The sequence below is a fragment of the Nansenia antarctica genome (assembly GCF_963989245.1).
Source record: "Nansenia antarctica genome assembly, chromosome: 3".
Classification (NCBI taxonomy): Eukaryota; Metazoa; Chordata; class Actinopteri; order Argentiniformes; family Microstomatidae; genus Nansenia; species Nansenia antarctica.
The window spans coordinates 46,170,932-46,193,386 of NC_137688.1; the positions used below are offsets into that span (position 1 = coordinate 46,170,932).

Genomic DNA, 22,455 nt, shown 5'->3' on the forward strand with positions numbered 1-22,455 from the left:
GCATACAGTGCTATCTTCTTCTTTTTTTTTGTAGACAGCATTTTTATTTAAATTGTTCAACCGGATTAAGGTGCATTCCTGGGGTATGACTGCTTTGTAATATACTGTACTGTATAATTTCAACATAACAATGTCAATCACCTCATCTTGCCACTGTTGACTATTGACAGCCCTTCATATGCAATTCACAAGCAACAAACTGTATAATTCATTAACCATCTGAATCAACCTTCAAGAATCAAACCTGTAAGTCTTACCTGTGGCAAAAACAAGTATAAACCCCCACTTCATCGTTCTAGATAGGCAATGTGTCTCTAAAATTAGATTAATTGATGTCCTGGTGGTACACTGCTCTTCACTCCTCATGTACACGGCATTGATGTGTGCAGTAGATGCCAGTGAACAGTTTACCATGCAAATGAAGGAGGGACTACAATGTCAACCCCAACCTGCAGCAATATAAAATGGCACAGACAACATGTTAGAGTGGAAGGTCTGCGTCTATAATAACATCTCACTAAGCTGTGTTCAATTACCTACCCAAAGGATCTCCAACTCTGGTCCTGGGGACCTGTGGGTGCACATTTTCGTTACAGCACTGTACCTGCATACCTGATTCAAGTAATTGTGGCCCAAACTGAAGATCAAAAGATTTGATCATTTGAGACAGTCATCATGTGCGCCATAAAGTAATCAGAGACGTCAGCCCGTATTTCTCCATTTTGAGAGAGTAACATACACTCTGAACGGATGATTTCAAGAATAAGCAAAAACATGTAACATGTCTTCAATCCATAAAAGTGTTCTGATACCTATTAAACCTTTTAAACTATTACGCTTTTTGTAACTCCAAAAACGTTCATCTGGTTAACCAACCAGATCTATCTATCTATCTATCTATCTATCTATCTATCTGTCTGTCTGTCTGTCTGTCTGTCTGTCTGTCTGTCTGTCTGTCTGTCTGTCTGTCTGTCTGTCTGTCTGTCTGTCTGTCTGCCTGTCTGTCTGTCTGTCTGTCTGTCTGTCTGTCTGTCTGTCTGTCTGTCTGTCTATCTGTCTATCTATCTATCTATCTATCTATCTATCTATCTATCTATCTATCTATCTATCTATCTGTCTATCTGTCTATCCATCTAACATGCTATCCATCCATCCAACCAACCAAACCATCTCTAACGTTATCCGCTACCATCTCACTTTGCTTCAACTACCCAGCAAATCTATATACAGTATCTATTGAAAATAATAATGAAATAAGACTGCAAGCCCACATAGGTTTTTCTAGAACTTCTTTTTCTAGTTTCAGACATAAACATTTTTGACAGACATATATTTGAAAATGTTGTTGTTGGGTGACTTTATTCCATATTATCATCAAGACCAGAGGCATCAAACTGATCATCAGTTACAGTTTTTCTCAGTCGCTTTGGTGCATTTCTCACATCACTATTAACATTTGCACAACAGTTAGTGCTTTTCTCAAAACAATTAGTACAAACTGCAAAACCTAGTTGATAACCTGCAAAAGCGTGTCACTTGCTCAAAATGGATAGTTCATTCCTCAAAAGCAAGTATTCATGTCAATGAAAGTGTCAGTGTCATCAAAATGAAAAGTCCTGACACCATTGTTTATGAACAAGATAGTCAAATGGCTTTGTCATTATGACAGTTCACTCTGTAAGTGTTTTCCAATGCAAAAAAGTCAGATCTTGGTGACACTACCTGAAAATGCTCAAGACAGTACTATACACTATTTGCACAGCCATTTGAAATCTACAGTGGGTTACACATTATTGTATTTAGTGAGGTAAATGAGTACAAGACACTGAATACGTATGTTTCAAATTTTTACTGCATATGCTCTTTGCAATTCTAATTTGTTCACAGCATTGTGCAAAAGAAAAATACAAACTTATTTACAACAAACATAAGAAACACCCAGCTATGCGCAACTGTAAACAATATTGCAGTACATATTGGAACTGAATTGGAACATACAACATACACAGTACTGTAAATCATTCATTCACATCCAGACGTTCCTGTCTGTCTGGCCACATATTTTCATCGACATCACAGCGAATATCATCCCTGGCAATGCAGCGAGGAAAGTATCTCCTTGAGTGGCGAATCCACCCTCTGCAGGACTGTGCTGTGATGTCATCACATGCTGCATCCATGGCCGCTAGCAAGGCCATTTGGGTATGTGGATGCCGGTCATAAACCTTCCACCTCCAGGCAGAGAAAAACTCCTCTATTGGATTCAGGAATGGGGAGTAGGGAGGGAGATATTCCACCAGCATCCTTTCATGTGCTGCAAACCACTGTCTGACCAGATCTGAGTGGTGAAAACGCATATTATCCCATACAACAACATACTTGTTCAGATGGTCTCCGTTTAGACCCCTCTCATTCTCAGGGATTATGTCCCTGTAAAGAATGTCTAAAAAAGTCAGCAGATGTTGTGTGTTGCATGGACCAAGACAGGGTATATGGGTGAGGACGCCATTTTCTGAGATAGCTGCACACATTGTAATATTCCCTCCTCGTTGGCCTGGGACATCAATGGTTGCTCTCTGTCCAATGCGATTTCTTCCATGCCTTCTACCTTTTGCCAGATTGAAACCCGCCTCATCAACGTATATGAATGTGTGCAGCGGTTCCCTGGCCTCCAGCTCCAGTACATGCTTTATCCCAGAATAGAGAGAGAGAGAGAGAGAAAAAAACTATAAAAACTTTTCCTGTGTAACATAATGCATTTTGGACAACATATTGTACAGTATGAACTGTCATGTACGTGTACTGCATGGCACTATACAAAGTAACCAGTTTACAGCACTGGACATTAGAGTATGCATAGAACACATAAATGTTTTACCTGTACATACTGGTGACGGATCTCCTTCACTCTGTCGCTATTCCGTTCAAATGGCACATTGTACAATTGTTTCATGCGCATTTCATTTCTCCTGAGCACTCTGTCAATTGTAGCGATTGAAACAGATTCAATATTCCCAAAGATAGTGTCATCCTCTATAACAGCGCTTTGTATCCCTCTCAACCTTATGGCATTGTTTGCAATCACCATTGCACAAATGGCTTCCTCTTGTTGTGGAGTAAAAAGGGGCCCTTTTCCACCTCTGCAAGGTTGTCTTGCCTTGTCTTGTCTATGTGGTGCAGAGTAAAATTACAGTAATGTACAGTAAACATGAGATATACTGCTTTAACCCATATTACTGTAGTGTACAATAACAGTGCTTCCCACTTGTAAAATGCTGCAGTACAGTACCATACTGTAAATATGGCAAATCTTTACTGTAACACTACTTTACACTACAATACAGTAAATCTGTGCTGCAGTAAAGCTGTAAGTCTAAATGTAAAATGTAAAAAGTGACAAGTTCTTGTCCCACTGTAAGCTTCATGTATGACACAATGACAGTAGTGCAGTGCAGATTTAGTGCTGAATTACTGTCCAATATACACACCTGTTCTCCCGAAGAAATGTTTGAATAATTGAATTTACAGTGGTTCTCCCAACATTTGGCTGCACCCTTCGACCAGCCTCAGCCATTGTGAGGCCGTGATTGACAACATGGTCCACAATTGTAGCCCTAATTTCATCAGGAATCTGCCTATGTACATGGCCTCTTCTTCCTCTTACCCTGTTTTGTCCCCTCCCCGCATCCTCGCCCCTCTTCCACGATGCTGACCTTCTATTTCTGTATTGTCAAAATGGTACACACTATGTCCTGCTCGGTTCATATATGCTTGCCAATTGAGGGTTCATGGGATTCAGCTCTGAGTGACTGTGGAGAAGTGGCTTATCATTGGTTACAATTACATGTAATGCTTCACACACTCCTCACATCAGTGAAAGCTGAGGTTCACCTGAGAGAAATTGTTTTTTCAGGAAAAAATGAGAAGGAAATGTGTAAAATTTGCTTGACAGATTTTGACAACTTGTTCAACATTTGTGTATGTAATGACTCAAGCAATGAAATGAGGACTATTAGTTTTTATAGGGAATGACTATTCAGCATCCAAAAGTGTGTGTTATGAAACAGCAGAGAATTGTATGACAGCAATTGATGCATGTCTAAAAGCATTTGCAATTTGTTGGAAGCAATGAGAAACTGCTACTATGATGTGCACAAAATGACTAAATGTTGTGGAGGTTGAACTAACAGTTATGAGAATTTTAATTCTGATCAGAGAAATGCACCAAAGCAATTGAGAAAAACTGTAACATTGTCTATTGTCTGCTTGAGTTATACAAAAGAGGCCATGTGTATTTGATGGATAAGGAGAAGCCCTAACTGCCTGGCATAGGCAACTCTACTGTTGGTGAGAAGTAGTAATAACCAACATCTGCAGAGGTAGAGTATTCTTAAAAATAAAATGTCTACTGTAAATAAGAATATGTACATGCAGTCACAGTACAAGCCGCACAGGTAAATCACTCAATTAGTCAATCAATGGATAGGACTTTATTTGCACATTTCATATACAAATATAATGCACTTTACAATAGAAATAACAGATAAAATGCAAATGGTGATATTAAAATCACAATGATACAAAAACAAAGTAATATAACAACATGAAAGTATTAAGCCATAGAAATTCAAACAGTAAAAACAAAAGATCAAGAGAGGACTATAATGGACCGTAGAGACAAATGCAAAGCAATAATACAAATAAAGAAGTGCAAACTGCATTCAAATGTACAGAATGTCTTTGGACAAAGTGTATGGCTAAATGTCTGATAATGTGATCAATGAGGTAAACAAAACAAAAAAAGGGTTGACAGACCATGTCAACATTTTGAGAAAGGCAGTCTACAGTAAACATGATTAACTGTCTAAACACCACAATAATATATAGGTTCTGATATCATAGCTTACAACTGACTGTTTGGCCCTTCATGTCTGTGTAACACATACTGTAATGCCTCATTTCAGATTCTTTAAAATGCAAATTGATGCAAAACCGTCAGTGTATAACACAGCTACACACAGGAGGTACTGTATAGTTAGCTTTACCCCAGAGGAGAAACTTACAGGCCAGCAGTTGTCTTTGTGGCCTTCCCGGAGGCAGTATCTGACAGACAAGGCACATAATTATGCATGGCTTGAGAATTCATCCAGTTCTCTGTATGATTCCATGGTCTGGTTTGTGTTCTGCTTTGTGTTCTGGCGCCCCCATAGGACAAACCTTTTCTTGGGGTATAGGGAAATCTCAGGACAAGAGTCAGATTGAAATGCACCCAATACAATTTTCTTGAAAATAGATGTTCTTACTGTGAATAAAATAAAGATCTGCAGGCCCTGTGGATGGAAAGCTTATTTTTTATTTTTTATTTTATATAAAGGTCATGCATTTGATTAATCCAAATGAAATAAAGTAATTATAGGATGGTGTAATTGTTGTATGAGTACTCATTATTATTATTATTATTATTATTATTATTATTATTGTTAGTAGTAGTAGTAGTGTTTTTATTATTATTATTATTATTATTATTATTATTATTACAGTACCAGCCAAAAGTTTGGACACACTTTCCCATGCAATTGAATGGGGAAGTGTGTCCAAACGTAACCCAATGCTTTATTACCTGAGTTGTGGTGAAAACACAGAAGACAATGTTGAATATAAAGTGGAGGGTCTTGTCATGGGTGATGAGCATCAGGTAGCCTATTATCCAGGACAGGCCTAACACCACTGATACTGAGAAGCTACTGAGGAACTTCTTCTTTGTAGAGTTCTGGTTTGTACTGAGGAAAATTAAATTTATTTATTTTTGTATTCTTCTACCAGAATGCAACACAAGATCTTCAACTCAATATTGTACAAGTCATATACTGTAAGCCAAAAGCTAGCCAACTTCTGCAAGCTCTCATGTAATATTTAACATGTGATTTTGGATTTCCCTTGTTGAGTATATTCTACCCTACTGGAAATATACATGAACAATGAGAATATGGTGTATGGTGTTACATTGTGTTGCAATGTAATTTGTTGAATTTATGTTTAGAGATGTTTTGCAAGTGAATTCATATATATTTGAAATTATATTAAAATCGGGTTCATAACACACTAGAATTACAAATGGAACATACATAGATCATACAATATCGATGTGACATTTTCAGTAGAATTATGGGGGAATTAAATACTCAAGAAGACCATCTTATTCATTGTAAATGGCCAGAATATGAATTACCTGGTCAGATTTGGGTTTGTCCTGCATGTTGTAAATGCAAAATAAACCAACACAACAGTGTTCCAGATGAGCATCAATGCTACAGGAATCAGAAACCCCCCAAACATTGGCTTCTTGAAGTCAAACATCCCGTCTCTGTCTAGGGCAGCAAGCCAGCAACTGGAAGGGCAAGGAAACAACTTAAGAGTGTGTGGTGTATAACAAACTTAAGAGTGTGTGGTGTATAACAAAGGAAACGTCATGTTGCTGTTAATAAGTGCACTATAAGTGCACTAAACTCAGCTAAGATCTAAGCAAACAAAACAAAAAATCCCCTCTGTAACCCGTGCAATACGAGAAACTACTGTGCAATAACTAAGGGAATAGTGCAATGTTCTATAACTGTATGTTATGTAATATGTTTATATTCTTGTGTTAGGTTTATATACTGTAGATAAGTTACTAGTTTATATGTTTATATGTTTATAAAAGTACACAGTTACATGCTAACTCCCCCTGTCTATATACCCCCCTGTGAATAGGCCATATAGTGTATATAAGTATATAAGTTCACATAATAGATACATTCTCAGATGCCTTACGATCACTTATCCCCCTATTTATATCCCCCCTATTTATGTCTATTTATGGCTCATCCTTGTTTTTTTCTATTATCTTAGGACTGTGTTGTTTGTTAGCACATAGGGTTTGCATTACATTTCGTTGTACCTGTTACAATTACAATAAAGATCATTCATTCAGTCATTTGAATATTTCAACAAAAGTAAACAAAGACAGTTGTTCACTTATTGTTACAACATGTGTTAAAAGTGTTTGGTCATCATAGACATGTACCATGGATGGAAGTCCAGAGAAGACATGAATTCATTCAAATTCCCTCGCTATGTGGAGATCAGAACTTATTTATAAATAAACATTATTAATAAATAATAATTTAAAAAATAATTTAAAAATAGATAATTTTCTTGTGATCACGACATAACACAATTTTTTTCTTCTAAATCACGATAAACTCGATAAATAGGAGTGGACTAAGTTCATGATAGCTTGACACCACCGGTGTAGTGCAGTCAGTTCCTACTGTATGCTTGCTCAATGAGGCACATTGAAACAATTCAACACTTGCTCAATGCACACATGCACATGTGACTCTGCTCTCTCAAAGTCGACTAATGATAGCAGGGTTTTTTCCCAGTTTCCGAAAACTACGGAGAAAATTGCATGAAATGTACATACAGAAGACTAACGTTGCCACTTGGTGTAGGGGGCATGCTCTTAAGATCTTAGTTTTTTAAATTATTATTAGCCTATTATTAATTAATTCATTTATGTATTATTATTATTATTAGACTATCATATGACAGAGCCTCTTTATAACATCTCATTTGACACAGCTTAACTATTAACTACACAGATTTTTCCAGAAGTGTATTCTCAATCCTCTATGAAGGTCATTTATGCTGCCTGTATGTGTCTTTCATGGCAAGATACCCCCCACCTCTTATTGCCTTATTTCCTGTTTTGTCATTTATTAAGTGTAGATCTAAAATAATGTGGCTCCCTTTTTTACTGTTAGGACTTCAAGCAAAGTGCATTTTAAAAAGTGACATTTAAACTCAAAGGAACACCTGATCTGTCATTTGTTTTGAACTCCAAAGTGGTCTGTGTCAGAGAAGAATCTCTTGATGATCATTATGTTCAAAACTATTCAGCACACTAAAACAGTTCACAAGTCCTCAGTCAAATTGGAAATGCAAATAAGGTGGTAATAAGGCAATGGGGAGCAGTGTGCTCGTGTGTGACTCTTCAAGTGACAATATGAAATGTATTGCTGATTTGGAAGCCATCTATAACTGACAGACATAATGCATTTCTGCCTGTGTTAACATTATGATCAACTGTGTCCACTCTTTATAGAGGCTATCTTGTGATCTCATAAACAACTGTTGCTACTTTTTAATCACAAGATAAAGACACTGTAAACTTTATATCCCAATAAATTCTGATTTATTTATTCATACGTCCTCTCTGAACTTCCATAGTGTACAGAAAGGACAGTAAACAGTTTGACAGTTATTGTGATGAAGCTCTATATTATATATAATATATTATTTTCCATGCAAATCAAATCTCAATCAATTGTTGGAATTTAGGAATTTCTTGCTCTAGGCACAGGGTCAGCCATAGTCGGCACCCCAGGAGCATTTAGGGTTTAAGTGCCTTGCTCAAGGGCACATGCAGCTCCATCCAGAGGCAGAGATCAAACTAGCAACCTTCCGATTGCTAGCCGGCCTCTCTAACCACTAGGCTACCACTGCCCCGTTCTAGTCATGATAACTATGCACTTATACTGTAGGCTACATGTATTACCATCTACCAATGGTTGATCTGGATTATATGGTTTAATTCATGTTTGTTTATGGCAATGACCAATTAAATAATCACAAAAGAAGAAGAGTGATGTATTGAGTATTGACTCACAATTCTTCCTGTCGGTAGCCCAATGGGTCATCCACTCTGTAGGTAGCTCCTAACGTGATGGAAACCACCACTGCAGGCACTCCTGAGGGCCAAATAATGTTGTAAGAACATTGATGCAACGTTTCATCACTGCATGTCCTGAAAGAATGTTATGTACTGTGTACAGTGCATTTAATGTTGGTGAGACAATAATCACAATAATCTCAAGGCCTTCAAAAATAGATGCTAGACACAAATATACTGCTAAAAAAGGAAATGAGAGTATCATATGACTGTGCAAGTCATATACCATATACTTAATATATACACAATACCATATACTTCTGCATGAACTCTTACCCCACCCTGTTATCACAGTGATGCCTGTGAAGCAGGACCAGGGCTTGGTAAAGGTGTTCCTGATCAGCAGGAACAAGTGCGTGGCGAAGAGTGCGTTCCAAGTGAAGGTGGCAATCAGGAAGTACTGCAGAAGAGCCGCCACTACGGTGCAGGGTCCATGGTCCCGCTCTGTGTGTTTGTCAGAAGGAGGGATGCTGTTGGCTTCCTTTATTTCCGGTGTGCCAATCTGTTTGTGAGGGTTGTTGACTCCAACCAGGAAGATGACTGTAAAGACCAGGAGACTTACACAAATGCTCACCAACAGGACTGTGGGGTTGGTCTTTCGAGATTTTCTGGGGATGGGCAAAACAACACTGTTTGAGACCAACCAAGAATAGAACACTGTTGTACCACTTCAGCTATCAGCTGACCTTCATTTAAAAATTATTAAGGTTTTGGATGTTTCAAAGATCTTGTAGACATGTACAAGGTGTAAGCTAGAAAGGTGGATAAATGGAGTTTGCATGCACTTACCCCTCACCACATCCCTGTATATAGGATCTTACCTTGTCATGATCTGGTATATTATTGTTAAACTCAAGCTTGCAATAGACAATGAGCATCCCAAGATGGAAATCCAGTTCAGGGCTTCAACGTATTCATAATTCAACCTAAACGACTGTAGAATTGTTGTTGTTTTTTACAAATAAAATAAGACGAAAACAGTCAGTCAGTCTTATCAGTATGGATGATCTAGTAAAATGTAAAACATGAGATCAGTAAAATGGAGATGAATGCACTTGCCATGAGCACAGCAAAGTTAGTGGTGTGATTACAGTGGCATCGCAAACCCTCTGATGAATGACTGACTTTGGAGCAGCCACGGGTACTCCAGTCATCTAAAGTGTAATCCCAGAACACACAGGCATAGTCGTACAAGGCTGCCTTCAGGGATTCTTCAACAGACATGTTTTTATTTGTCATCTAAAACAATCGCAAAGAAAAGAGAAGTGACCATGTGATATAATTAACCATCAATTTTGTAATAGAAAACAAACTCTGACTTCCTTGTTCACTTATAAATGAAATTTTATCGATAACATAGAGCCCTTTTTATATCCCCAGCCAGCTCAGATCATATCTATGCTGTTTGATTATGAGACACATACCGGTATAATAGTTTATTCAATCACATTGCCTTAGAAACACACTCCTACTTTCTCCAAGGCAAGCTCAGAGCCTTATGGGGGGATGATATGGAGAGCGCTTACTGTGGGTCTGAAGAGCATCTCCACATATTCAGGTTTCACAGCTCCTTTCAGGTTGGCAGATATGACCATTCTCCTGGTGTTCAATTGGGCTCTGAAAGCTGTCGATCTAAAGAATCTGTCATTTTGGTAAATCACAAAACCAATAGAGAGGTTTGAGCGTTGATTACGCTTATCTGAGTGAAAGGAGGGAGAGAAAAGGAGAGAGAGTTGTTCATAGTGTACTCAAATACCTTTGAACTTTCATCTAGCGACATGTAGTAAAGGTTACAAAACATTTGTTTACAATATGCTGTGTCTATACCACATGACTTACATTTATTGGGGCAATCAAATATTTTCCAAGGCTGACAACAGAGTTTAGTTAAACAATACAAGCACTGATTTAAAGTGTTTTAGGATGTGCATTGGCTCACCTGAGGGAAATCTTATAAATGCCTGGACACCAGCTGAACCACTGTTCTCAACAGCCATTTCAGAGACATTGGTGTTGAGCTGAATATTGTTTGCAACAAAGTTACCAGATAGTCCTGAGAAATAAGATGATTGATTTGGAGAATTTAAAGGAGGCAAATGTGTAGAGTTACTGCTTACTGTTACTGTAAAACCAATGACTGCAAATAAACATTTGAAAACAATACAAACTACACAAAGCATATTTCTCATACCTCTCATGTTTATCCATCTAAGCTGGATATTTATACACTCGATAACTTTTATTTTATGTTTTGCTCACAAAATTTAAATCCATTAAACAATTAATAAATTATGCATGACTTTAAATTACATTGTGCAGTAGGTTCAATAGCAGTCAAACCCACCAGTTAGAGCAGACAACTGGACCCCTGATGTGTCCCCACCTTGCACCTGGACAGACTGGACTGCCAGATTGGGCTGGACCACTAGAGACAAATGATTTCTCTGGGTCAGGCAGAATTGCTCCAAGGTAATCGTGAGGCTGGTGGAGAATCATATGCACGCACGCACAGACACAGACAGACACACACTTGTCTTGAAACTTGAAACATGAAAAAAACACACACACACGCACACACACACATACACACACACACACACACACACACACACACACACACACACACACACACACACACAATCAATTGCATCCAATATGACTTTCAGCTTAAGTTAATTGACAGACTGCTTGTTAGTTTACTGTATATTATCTACAGTACCTCTTAGTAGCGTTACTCTCGTCTGTAACCTGCTCACTGGCATCCAGAAGCTGACTGATTGTGGTCACCGCTGCCACAGCAATGTCCTGCAACCGAAACAACACTGACTGACCCACAATATCCACATCACTAGATACACTAGATCCATATTGTACATAAGTGATTAACACCCAAACACTATAGTCATGATCTCAAGAGCAAACGTTAACATGAAATCCTCTATGGCTTTTAGTTGAAACACTTTCTTTAGAGAAACATTTTGTCTTGTTAATGATTCAATTTCAATGTGATAGTCAATAGTCTGTAATTCTATCATATCAAGTATTTTTCTAACATGACATAAGGACGATAAAATTGGTTTAAGGTTTAAAAAATAAACTTTACCTCTGTGATATTTGTAGACATTTGAAGGAGTGTGTTTGCAATCTGAGCTGCAGTGGTGATGTTTTGAGCTGATAGCTGTTCTGGTCTAGATGTCAGAATCTGAGTACTGGTCGCCAGTTGCAGCAAATTGGGTGTGCTGGAGATCTGAATGGACAAAGAGTGGGATATAATATGCATACTAACAAAAATGCCTACCAGGTTAAAGACGCAATAAAGAGTTGGAGAAAAAGCTACCTTACTGGCCCCCGGATTGCGGCTTTAAGATGGGACAATTGCAAACACAATCAGTAGGATATATTCTATTTTGTTAATTCTGTAGGTTTAATGAAATTAGGAAAAGAAAATGTAAGTTTCATAATCACGTCTTGTTAGTTCCAAAGACCAAATCCCGACAAAAATGTGTAATTCCTTATGTTTATCATACAGTAACTGTACAAAAGAGATCATAACCAAGTCATGATTTGATTGACCACAAATATTTACTCACATTTCCTTGAATCGCACTAAGAGTCAAATCACACTGCAGAACTTGTAGAAGACCAAACTGTGGAGACCCATTATGATTTGAACATCTCACTGTAGCCTTTGACGTACCAGCTTGAAGGGCAACATTTAAAAAATGTCAAGAGAAGTATTCAAAGAAAAGCAACTTATGTAATTTTAGGCATTAATCATAACAGAAATGTGTTTGAAACATACCACTGGTTGTGCCCAGATCACATTTCTGCTCAGAATATGCAAACCAGCCAACAGTAGTTCTTGGAAAAGAGAATTCTCCAATGGTGTCATTGTGGCAGAAATTTTCTATCAAAGCAAGTAGTGAAACACTTTTCAGCAAGGACAAAATTATATGTTTACAAACAAGTTCTGAATGTGAGAGATGGGGCTGGGGTTTGGACTCACCCGTTGAGCAGGTCTCTCCCATCCATTCATCTGGACAGATGCAGACTCCACTCTGCAGCTCACCTCCATTGACACAGATCAGGGGGCGACTGGTAGTGGCAGGAATAGTGGGTAAAGGGTCAGGGGTAGTTAAAGGGTCAGTAGTAGTGAAAAGGTCAGTAGTAGGTAAAGGGGCAGTAGTATTTACAGGGTCAGTAGTATTTACAGTGACAGTAGTAGTGACTAGGGCAGTAGGAGTAGTATCAGTTACAGGGGCAGTAGTAGTTAAAGGGTCAGAAGTAGTTAAAAGGTCAGTAGTAGTTAAAAGGTCAGTAGTATTTAAAGGGTCAGTAGTAGTTAAAGGGTCAGTAGTAGTTAAAGGGTCAGTAGTAGTTAAAAGGTCAGTAGTAGTTAAAGGGTCAGTAGTAGTTAAAAGGTCAGTAGTAGTTAAAGGGTCAGTAGTAGTTAAAGGGTCAGTAGTAGTTAAAAGGTCAGTAGTAGTTAAAGGGTCAGTAGTAGTTAAAGGGTCAGTAGTAGTTAAAAGGTCAGTAGTTAAAGGGTCAGTAGTAGTTAAAGGGTCAGTAGTAGTTAAAAGGTCAGTAGTAGTTAAAGGGTCAGTAGTAGTTAAAGGGTCAGTAGTAGTTAAAAGGTCAGTAGTAGTTAAAGGGTCAGTAGTTAAAAGGTCAGTAGTAGTTAAAGGGTCAGTAGTAGTTAAAGGGTCAGTAGTAGTTAAAAGGTCAGTAGTAGTTAAAGGGTCAGTAGTAGTTAAAGGGTCAGTAGTAGTTAAAGGGTCAGTAGTAGTTAAAAGGTCAGTAGTAGTTAAAGGGTCAGTAGTTAAAAGGTCAGTAGTAGTTAAAGGGTCAGTAGTAGTTAAAGGGTCAGTAGTAGTTAAAGGGTCAGTAGTAGTTAAAGGGTCAGTAGTAGTTAAAGGGTCAGTAGTAGTTAAAAGGTCAGTAGTAGTTAAAAGGTCAGTAGTAGTTAAAAGGTCAGTAGTAGTTAAAGGGTCAGTAGTTGTTAAAGGGTCAGTAGTAGTTAAAGGGTCAGTAGTTGTTAAAGGGTCAGTAGTAGTTAAAAGGTCAGTAGTAGTTAAAAGGTCAGTAGTAGTTAAAAGGTCAGTAGTAGTTAAAGGGTCAGTAGTAGTTAAAGGGTCAGTAGTAGTTAAAGGGTCAGTAGTAGTTAAAGGGTCAGTAGTAGTTAAAGGGTCAGTAGTAGTTAAAGGGTCAGTAGTAGTTAAAAGGTCAGTAGTAGTTAAAGGGTCAGTAGTAGTTAAAGGGTCAGTAGTAGTTAAAGGGTCAGTAGTAGTTAAAGGGTCAGTAGTAGTTAAAGGGTCAGTAGTAGTTAAAAGGTCAGTAGTAGTTAAAGGGTCAGTAGTATTTAAAGGGTCAGTTGTTAAAGGGTCAGTAGTAGTTAAAAGGTCAGTAGTAGTTAAAGGGTCAGTAGTAGTTAAAGGGTCAGTAGTAGTTAAAGGGTCAGTAGTTGTTAAAAGGTCAGTAGTTAAAAGGTCAGTAGTAGTTAAAGGGTCAGTAGTTGTTAAAGGGTCAGTAGTAGTTAAAGGGTCAGTAGTAGTTAAAGGGTCAGTAGTAGTTAAAAGGTCAGTAGTTAAAGGGCCAGTATTAGTTAAAGGGTCAGTAGTAGTTAAAGGGTCAGTAGTATTTAAAGGGTCAGTAGTAGTTAAAGGGTCAGTAGTAGTTAAAAGGTCAGTAGTAGTTAAAGGGTCAGTAGTAGTTAAAAGGTCAGTAGTAGTTAAAAGGTCAGTAGTAGTTAAAGGGTCAGTAGTAGTTAAAAGGTCAGTAGTAGTTAAAAGGTCAGTAGTAGTTAAAAGGTCAGTAGTAGTTAAAAGGTCAGTAGTAGTTAAAGGGTCAGTAGTAGTTAAAAGGTCAGTAGTAGTTAAAGGGTCAGTGGTAGTTAAAGGGTCAGTAGTAGTAGTTAAAAGGTCAGTAGTAGTTAAAGGGTCAGTAGTAGTTAAAGGGTCAGTAGTAGTTAAAAGGTCAGTAGTAGTTAAAGGGTCAGTAGTAGTTAAAGGGTCAGTAGTAGTTAAAAGGTCAGTAGTAGTTAAAGGGTCAGTAGTAGTTAAAGGGTCAGTAGTAGTTAAAAGGTCAGTAGTAGTTAAAGGGTCAGTGGTAGTTAAAGGGTCAGTAGTAGTAGTTAAAAGGTCAGTAGTAGTTAAAGGGTCAGTAGTAGTTAAAGGGTCAGTAGTAGTTAAAAGGTCAGTAGTAGTTAAAGGGTCAGTGGTAGTTAAAGGGTCAGTAGTAGTAGTTAAAAGGTCAGTAGTAGTTAAAGGGTCAGTAGTAGTTAAAGGGTCAGTAGTAGTTAAAGGGTCAGTAGTTGTTAAAGGGTCAGTAGTAGTTAAAAGGTCAGTAGTAGTTAAAGGGTCAGTAGTAGTTAAAAGGTCAGTAGTAGTTAAAGGGTCAGTAGTAGTAGTTAAAAGGTCAGTAGTAGTTAAAGGGTCAGTAGTAGTTAAAGGGTCAGTAGTAGTTAAAAGGTCAGTAGTAGTTAAAGGGTCAGTAGTAGTTAAAGGGTCGGTAGTAGGGTCAGTAGTAGTTAAAGGGTCAGTAGTTGAAGTAGTGGTAGTAGTAGAAATGGTCCCCAGTTGCAAAGACACTGAAAAAAGAAAGATATGAACACTAATGTGTGTGTAGTTACCACAGGGTGTCACTGTCTAACCATACAATAGTAACTGTCACTGTACTGTACTGCATGATTATCAACAGCAGGCCTGGACTGGCCATTTTTGGGCCGGTCAAAATTCTAATAGAAAAAAAACTAACATAAAATGAAGCACAGTGCAGCAAGGGATGTGATAGAAAAACTAATGCTATATGTTTTGTACCTAATAGACTGTAGGAAAGGTTAACTTAGAATACTGTACTGTAGCTTCACTGAACTGTTGAACTGCTGTCATTTTCCATTATATGTTCCATAATAGTGTTGCAAGAGTTGTGTGCAAAAATTGGTCTTTGAGGTGCTACTGTCGACTGTTAATATTTGGAGACTGCCTAACCAAAACAAGATACTGTTCCACCAAATACATTCATAAACTCATAACTGCTGGCGTTAAGAGGTGGCATAATGCAGGTAGGACTGTGTAGGACATCACTGAAGGCCTAGGTGTGAAATGCACGGCCCGCCACTGGCTGAATGCAAGAGTTGTGTGCAAAAATTGGTCTTTGAGGTGCTACTGTCCGTCTGTTAATATTTGGAGACTGTCTAACCAAAACAAGATACTGAGTCATAAACTCATAACTGCTGGCGTTAATGGCCGTGTGGTAAGGCAAGTTCATTTGTATAGCACATTTCATACATCAGGCGCAATTCAAAGTGCTTTTCATACAGATGACAACAATGAAAATATATATATATAGAAAATAAATAGATAAACATTTAACAAGATAGAGAGAGAATGGTATGAACCATTTGACCTGTTTTGCATAGGCCTGCCACTGATGTTTGGGGGGTCATGCTTACTTAGCATGCTTTAACTGTGCTCTTTGCTGCAGCATTAAAATAAAGCTTAAAGAAGTTTGAAGTCATTTATCAGTAATCTCTTCATTGATAAGTAATAGATTTTCATGACAGGGCCAACCCTTTTTGTGCAGTTACCCCAGATATGATCTATACCAACAGTTTTGTGCATGGGCCGGCCACCAGCCTAATGGCCCAATTGAATCAGCCAACACAGAATCCTTTTATCATTGCTAGAATGAGAATAGGCATTGTAGTAGGCTAAACAAAATCAATTAAAATATAGGCAAATAATTCAATAATTACATCTATGACACCAATAGATTCAAACGTTACATCTGTACAACTGCGTAATGGTTCTGTATCTTCCACCCTCTGCTGACACCAAACCCTGTGCACTAATGTGTAAATATTACATTTAAAAATTCAGACCGTCTCCAGTAGAAATATATTCTACTATAATTCATTGTTTTTGAGGAATAGACCAAAACATAGATTGAGGTACATTCCTGGAGTGTGATGCACCTTATACACTACATTCTGGTACTAGTCTGGTCATCAGCAATTCACAAGCATGCAACAAACATCTGCAAATGTATAATTAATTTGAACATCAATCATGAATTAAACACAAGTCTTACCTGTTGCAAAAAACAATGTAAACCACATCTCCTTCATCATAAATTGGTTCCAGACCTGAAGTTTGAGCACATTAATTGATGTCCTGGTGCTACGCTCCTCTCTACTTATCATGGATACGTAGTCATGTGGACAGTAGGTGCCAGTTAATGTTTTACCTTGTGAAAAGAAGGAGGGACTACAACTTCCTCAATCTGGAGCAGTAAAGATAAGATCTCCCTGAAAAAGCATCATGCATGGGTATTGTGAAGACCACATAAACCTTTATAACACATAATCATAATAATAATAATTGTTTATAATCACATAAACCAATTACCTTTGTTGTGCGACAAACATAAATGTCACGTAGTCATCTTTTTTTATTTTAGGGAAGAATGACATGTGTAGGAAATAAGGAAATGTTACTTTTCATGCTAGGATTTATTCTGCAGTATATAAAAAAAAACATGAGCACACACACAAACAGAAAAGTGAAACAAGAAGTCTTTGGGCTAGATTTAAATGACACATTTTTGCACGTGGCACTTACGTGGCAATAGAACAGTGCAAGTTCACACTTAACACTTCTTTATTTGTCCTACAGTTCCAATATTTCCATTCATTCCATCTATGAATAATGTGTACATCTAACCCTTTATGGATTGGCAGTCAACAGCTGATCAATAGGCTTAGTTAAAGGAAACACCCAAACTCACTTGTCCGTTCTGGCACTGTTCCAGCAACGATGTAGTCAACGTTGTAGTGTAATTAGGGTATTAGATACTAGTGTAAAGCTTTCACCTCCTATTCATCATCTGATCTAAACACTCCACTAGAGGGTGTAGTTCTGTACTATTGGATCTGAGCATTCTTCTCCTGATTCCTAGAAGCTATAGACATAGAGGGTGCATCTTTATGTTCCAACACATCACTAACACACCTGAGTCAACTGACCAAGGTCTTGATGATTACTGGATACGTTATACACTTGTTTTAACTGCTGGGTTTAAACTAAATCATGCAACCCACAGCTTCCAGGAAATCGGAGAGTACTACACTGAAATCAATCCAAAACATTATGGGCTAGGCTTGACCCATGTGTGGGAAACCAGTCCTATACAATGTACTGTATTCACATCATATACCAAGGAAATGCAACACAAAATATGAAGTCTTATCGTAGTTTGACACACCAACATCACTGTGCCCATTGAGAACAATCAAAAGAATGATCTGTCCCTTCCCTATCTATGCAACAAGATTCAATAAACAATAGGCATTGTGAAGGAAGTTTTGCATAAGTTGTCTGTTTCGCAGGGCCTTGCACTAAACTCTTGAAGATAAATGTAAGGCCCTGCGAAACAGACAACTTAAGCAAAACTGCCCATTGTTTATTGAATCTTGTTGCATAGATAGGGAAGGGACAGATCATTCTTTTGATTGTTCTCAATGGGCACAGTGATGATTAAAATGAAAGAGTAAAGAGGCATTTACTGTGCTATATTTCAAGTTGACCAATGAGATTGCTTTATTATAAGTAAATGTTTGCATTGACATACAATAGCATACTACTGTACTGACCACTGTACTTTTTTACTGTCTCTTACCTTTACACATCCTGTTACTTAACACTTGATGACTAGTACTTCCATTAAGGCCACATTCCTGGCCCTGTCCAGAATTAACCCCTAGGCCCCATCCCCACACACTTGTTCAGATCTAATATAATAATAATATAGCATAATATATGCCATTTAGCTTTTATCCAAAGGGACTTACATTGCAGTGAGTGCATCGTTTTCAGTATATATGGTCCCAGTGGGAATCAAACCCACAACCTAAGCATTGTTAGCACCATGCTCTACCAAGTGAGCCACAGAGGACGACAGATCTCTGAGAGGACTGGATAGGGACTGCATAAACAAGATGGTAGTTGCTCCACTTTGTCCTCTGATAGACTAGATGGAACCATCTCCCTTATACAGTACCTATAACGAATAACGATCTTGTTTAAAAAAAAAAGGTGTCAAGGGAGTTGGGGCAGGAGTCTGGACAGGACCTCAGTGAAGGTAGACTGTGTCCTCTACCGGACAGATTACTGCAGCTCTAGAGATCAGAGAGAGAGGAGATGGGATCCTAATGTCACAGGTCAAACTTAAGCCCAGGAGCTAAAACTGCCTACTGTCTGAGATGGGCAAATCCTAATCCAGCCAGAGCCAAGAGATGAGATGAGGTAAATACAGGATACCATTCTGAGAGCTAGACAGAACTTCAAAGGCAAATGTAAATTAAGGCCCACAGGAATATAATTCAGTTACAGACAGTAGACAGAAGGAGTATCTGATGGTATTGGCAACAGTCATTAAGTTCTCTCCGTAACAGGGTTGGGATCAATATGATTTCAATTCAGTCAATTCAGGAAGTCATTTTAATTTACAATAAAGAAAATACCCCAAAACACATTTGATGTAAAAAGTTTCTCATTCTTATTATTATTTTTATATTTTTTATTGAAAATGAATGCCTTTGAACTGTATTTCAAATGTAATTAAAATGTAACCTACTTCCTGAATTAACTAAAAAGAAATTCACTCCAACCATGTTCTGTAATCATTTCTTCTTCTTGTCCTGTGTGGAGGACGTGGCCCAAGTTTCCAGCAGCCTTTTGCTGTAGTAGATCTGCCAGACGTGCACCTGGGCAGCAATGATCAGCACCAAGTACATGACGGTTACCGCAGAGAAACCGAAGATGAAGCGGTATACCTTGCCGTGCCGGTAGAGCTGCTGGGCAGCAGGGAACATCTCCATGCCGCCGTAGAGGAGAGGTCCGAGAGAGAAGAGTCCTGCACTGATCATGGAGATAACCAGGTAGCTGTCATTGTTGCGCGGCAACGCCATGAGGCTGAAGATGGAGGGGATGATGCTGAGCAGGTAGGGGTACTCCCACTGGTAAGGAGAGGCCACCACACTGTGTGACACCAAGTTTAGCTGGCTCACCACCACCTGGGCTGCCAGCAGGAGCCAGATGAGAACGTGGACAATGTTTAGTTGACGGATCTCCGACTTGAGGGCAACGCTGATGAGAAAGACAAAAGGAGAAGCAATATAATTAGTGGTGCATGGCTAGCTTATTCAAATGTTTATTAAAATGGTTACTTTTCATTCAAATGACAGCCAGCTAACCTCATTTTGTAGTGTGAGGCTACCCTCTCGCGGTGCTGAAAGTCATTCCCGTCGGTACCAGCAGCTCGAGGGCCAGCTCTTGAGGCCATGGCTGATGTCTGTCCAAAACACCTAGAATAACACAATGTTCTGTGTTAGAGGGTTCCCTATGGTGCTCTTTATCTTATTATCCAATTTATTTGACCACAGAAGTTAATCTTACCACTGGTGAAAAGTATTTTCAACCTACTGAATTCTGTGTAATAACATAAGCCTACTGTAAATGATGCCTATATTATGCAAAAGGTCAAACAACAAATTCTTGAGTACACCACACACTAGAGTCTGACCGATAACACATTTTTGGGTCGTTAATTTTATCGCTGCAATATCGATGGAATATTAGAGAAAAAAAGACGGGAAAAAAAGATTCAACCTTTTTGTCATTGAGTATAAAGAAATGTATTTTTTGCTCGAACCAGTGGCCTTCTGATTGCTAGCTGGCCTCTTTAATCTCGAAGCTCCCTGCCGCCCCTACATCTCATATAGATATATAGATATTTCTGTGGAAGACCAATATCGGACAATAATATTGGTGCTCCGATTGTCGGGCTCTATCGACCACCCACCCACCGGACCACCCACCCACCCACCCATACACACACACATACTATGTATAGGCTACTACATATACAAGACTATGTAGGAGAGTAGGAGAGGAAGAGAGTGGGTGAGATGGAGGGTGAGTTTTCATCCATTGTTATTAGGGGAATACGCCTCCCCCTGAATTTAGTAACTGCAACTATTCCGCTCAAATTATTCATCGAATGTTCGTTTGGTTCTTCAAATAGGTCAGTACATAGATTTTGAAGAACAATCTCCCACCCACATCTGACTGCTCTCTGGCAGTCAACAGAGGTAGACCATAGAGTCAATAGTCCAGCCACTAGACTAGGCTGTCCAGATCCATGGAGTAGCAGGTGTCACTGTAAGTCAAGCAAGTCTTTTTAACAGGATATGTAAACCTGCCAGGGGAGATCATAAGGATTACATTTACGGTTGCTTGGCCACAATGCCCATAGCGCTGTCTGTCTGTAATGGTTTATCAGCTAATGCAAGTATAGCCATCTGATTAGCTACATACAACTATAGACCATGGGAGTCAGATATGGGGTAGGGGCTTAGTGATTCTGAGCAATAGGCCACACACTAGTAATGAATTGTAACAATAGACCACAATAGCCATATAGACAATATGTAAGAATAGAGTTTGATGAGGGGAGTCTCATTCCCAAGTATGTGTCTCTCCTGAGAAGGAAGGCCTTCAAGGTCAAAGCAAGAAGGGTCCTTTGTACGTCTCTGTTGCTAACAAGCCATTTGTATCTGTTCTTTTATGGAATGCATTAAAGCTGATGTCGCTATTGAGGTTGTCACCAGGAAGTATGACCAAATATGGATGAACATGCCAATTGAAATCTTGCACCAAGATGTTACAATTATGCTCAATTTGGTAAGGAGAATTGCAAGGCACATTCAGACGTAGAATTAGAGAAAGTAATGCACTGGGGAATTAACTTATTAAATGATTGTTGTCAACTTGTTGTCAAACGTTTCTCCCAGGCCTGTCCCACTGTATGAACTTTCTTCATGTTTGACCACCTCGAGCAGTGCTTCTTTACTACCATAGAGGATACAGCAGCTAGACCTACAGTATGCTGTTGCGGGTAATAGCAGTAGGCTAGCTAGCCTTGCATACATTCGCTCGAGTTGTCATACAGCTAAACATTTAATTCATACAATGAATACGGATGCAATTCAATAGTACTCAACTCTTGATGTAGTAGCTATTACTTACTATCACAGTCTCAATTCTATATCGTACGTCAAACATTAAATAATCAAAGTTATTTCACCTGGACTCGGTGGACGTCCCACTCACTCCTAAAGAAACTTGAAGTCCGGAAAAGCGGAAACAATACTGCACAGCTTCTGATTGGTCAGATGAGATGATGACGAGGGGATGTAAGAGACGCTCAAGTGACGAAAGGAGAAACTCTGTGCATAGCACGTATTATTAGAAGTTTACCATAGGGATAACTATAATTTATGTTTGATCATTCTCCTCCATAATGTTGTTGCACTCAGGGTCTATTTTGATTCAGGAAACCACTTTTTAATTATTATTCAATTAGAATTACCATACATCTTGGAATTCATCCAATGTTATACAGCAATAAGGAGTCATAGAAGGAGGATTCACACAAGGAATCTGTTTTAATCACCTCGTCTTTATTTAAAAAACAAAACAATGATAATATCAAAAACTGTATATGAAGTTCTTCATTGTGGTTATATGTTAAGCACTACTGTCAGATTAGACAATCGTTTGAAATGTATTTTGGCAGTCTTAACATGTATGCACATTTAAAATTCCAGGCAATCAGTAGTCACA

At 38.5% G+C, this 22,455-nt stretch overlaps 2 protein-coding genes across 4 annotated transcripts in view; both read right to left on the bottom strand.

Moving 5' to 3' along the window:
• The window catches only part of LOC308154142 (adhesion G-protein coupled receptor G7-like), a gene marked incomplete at both ends in the record, with an annotated part of 32,462 nt that extends 14,004 nt beyond the window's left edge, over positions 1–18,458 (bottom strand). The window contains 16 exons of the mRNA XM_080527319.1: positions 5,621–5,780; positions 6,230–6,388; positions 8,711–8,792; positions 9,050–9,381; positions 9,595–9,707; positions 9,833–10,012; positions 10,300–10,472; positions 10,713–10,826; positions 11,118–11,254; positions 11,493–11,578; positions 11,877–12,020; positions 12,364–12,404; positions 12,576–12,680; positions 12,780–12,868; positions 17,695–17,731; positions 18,449–18,458. Coding sequence (XP_080383445.1) covers positions 5,621–5,780; positions 6,230–6,388; positions 8,711–8,792; positions 9,050–9,381; positions 9,595–9,707; positions 9,833–10,012; positions 10,300–10,472; positions 10,713–10,826; positions 11,118–11,254; positions 11,493–11,578; positions 11,877–12,020; positions 12,364–12,404; positions 12,576–12,680; positions 12,780–12,868; positions 17,695–17,731; positions 18,449–18,458 — 1,962 coding nt within the window. The remainder of the gene's footprint in view (positions 1–5,620; positions 5,781–6,229; positions 6,389–8,710; positions 8,793–9,049; positions 9,382–9,594; positions 9,708–9,832; positions 10,013–10,299; positions 10,473–10,712; positions 10,827–11,117; positions 11,255–11,492; positions 11,579–11,876; positions 12,021–12,363; positions 12,405–12,575; positions 12,681–12,779; positions 12,869–17,694; positions 17,732–18,448) is intronic.
• LOC308152636 (protein jagunal homolog 1-B-like) lies at positions 18,268–21,952 on the bottom strand. Of its 3 annotated transcripts, XM_080525665.1 has the most exons (4): positions 21,917–21,952; positions 20,025–20,135; positions 19,605–19,917; positions 18,268–18,947 (listed from the first exon to the last, which is right to left on the bottom strand). In XM_080525665.1, the coding sequence occupies exons 2-4, from the start codon at positions 20,111–20,113 to the stop codon at positions 18,852–18,854; spliced, it is 498 nt and encodes a 165-aa protein (XP_080381791.1). In that variant the 5' UTR covers positions 20,114–20,135; positions 21,917–21,952; the 3' UTR covers positions 18,268–18,851. The 3 variants fall into 3 exon arrangements, with proteins under 3 accessions (XP_080381791.1, XP_080381789.1, XP_080381790.1); XM_080525663.1 differs by having other exon boundaries at positions 18,268–19,917; XM_080525664.1 differs by having other exon boundaries at positions 18,268–19,917; positions 21,859–21,936.
• Between the last annotated feature and the right edge of the window lie 503 nt (positions 21,953–22,455).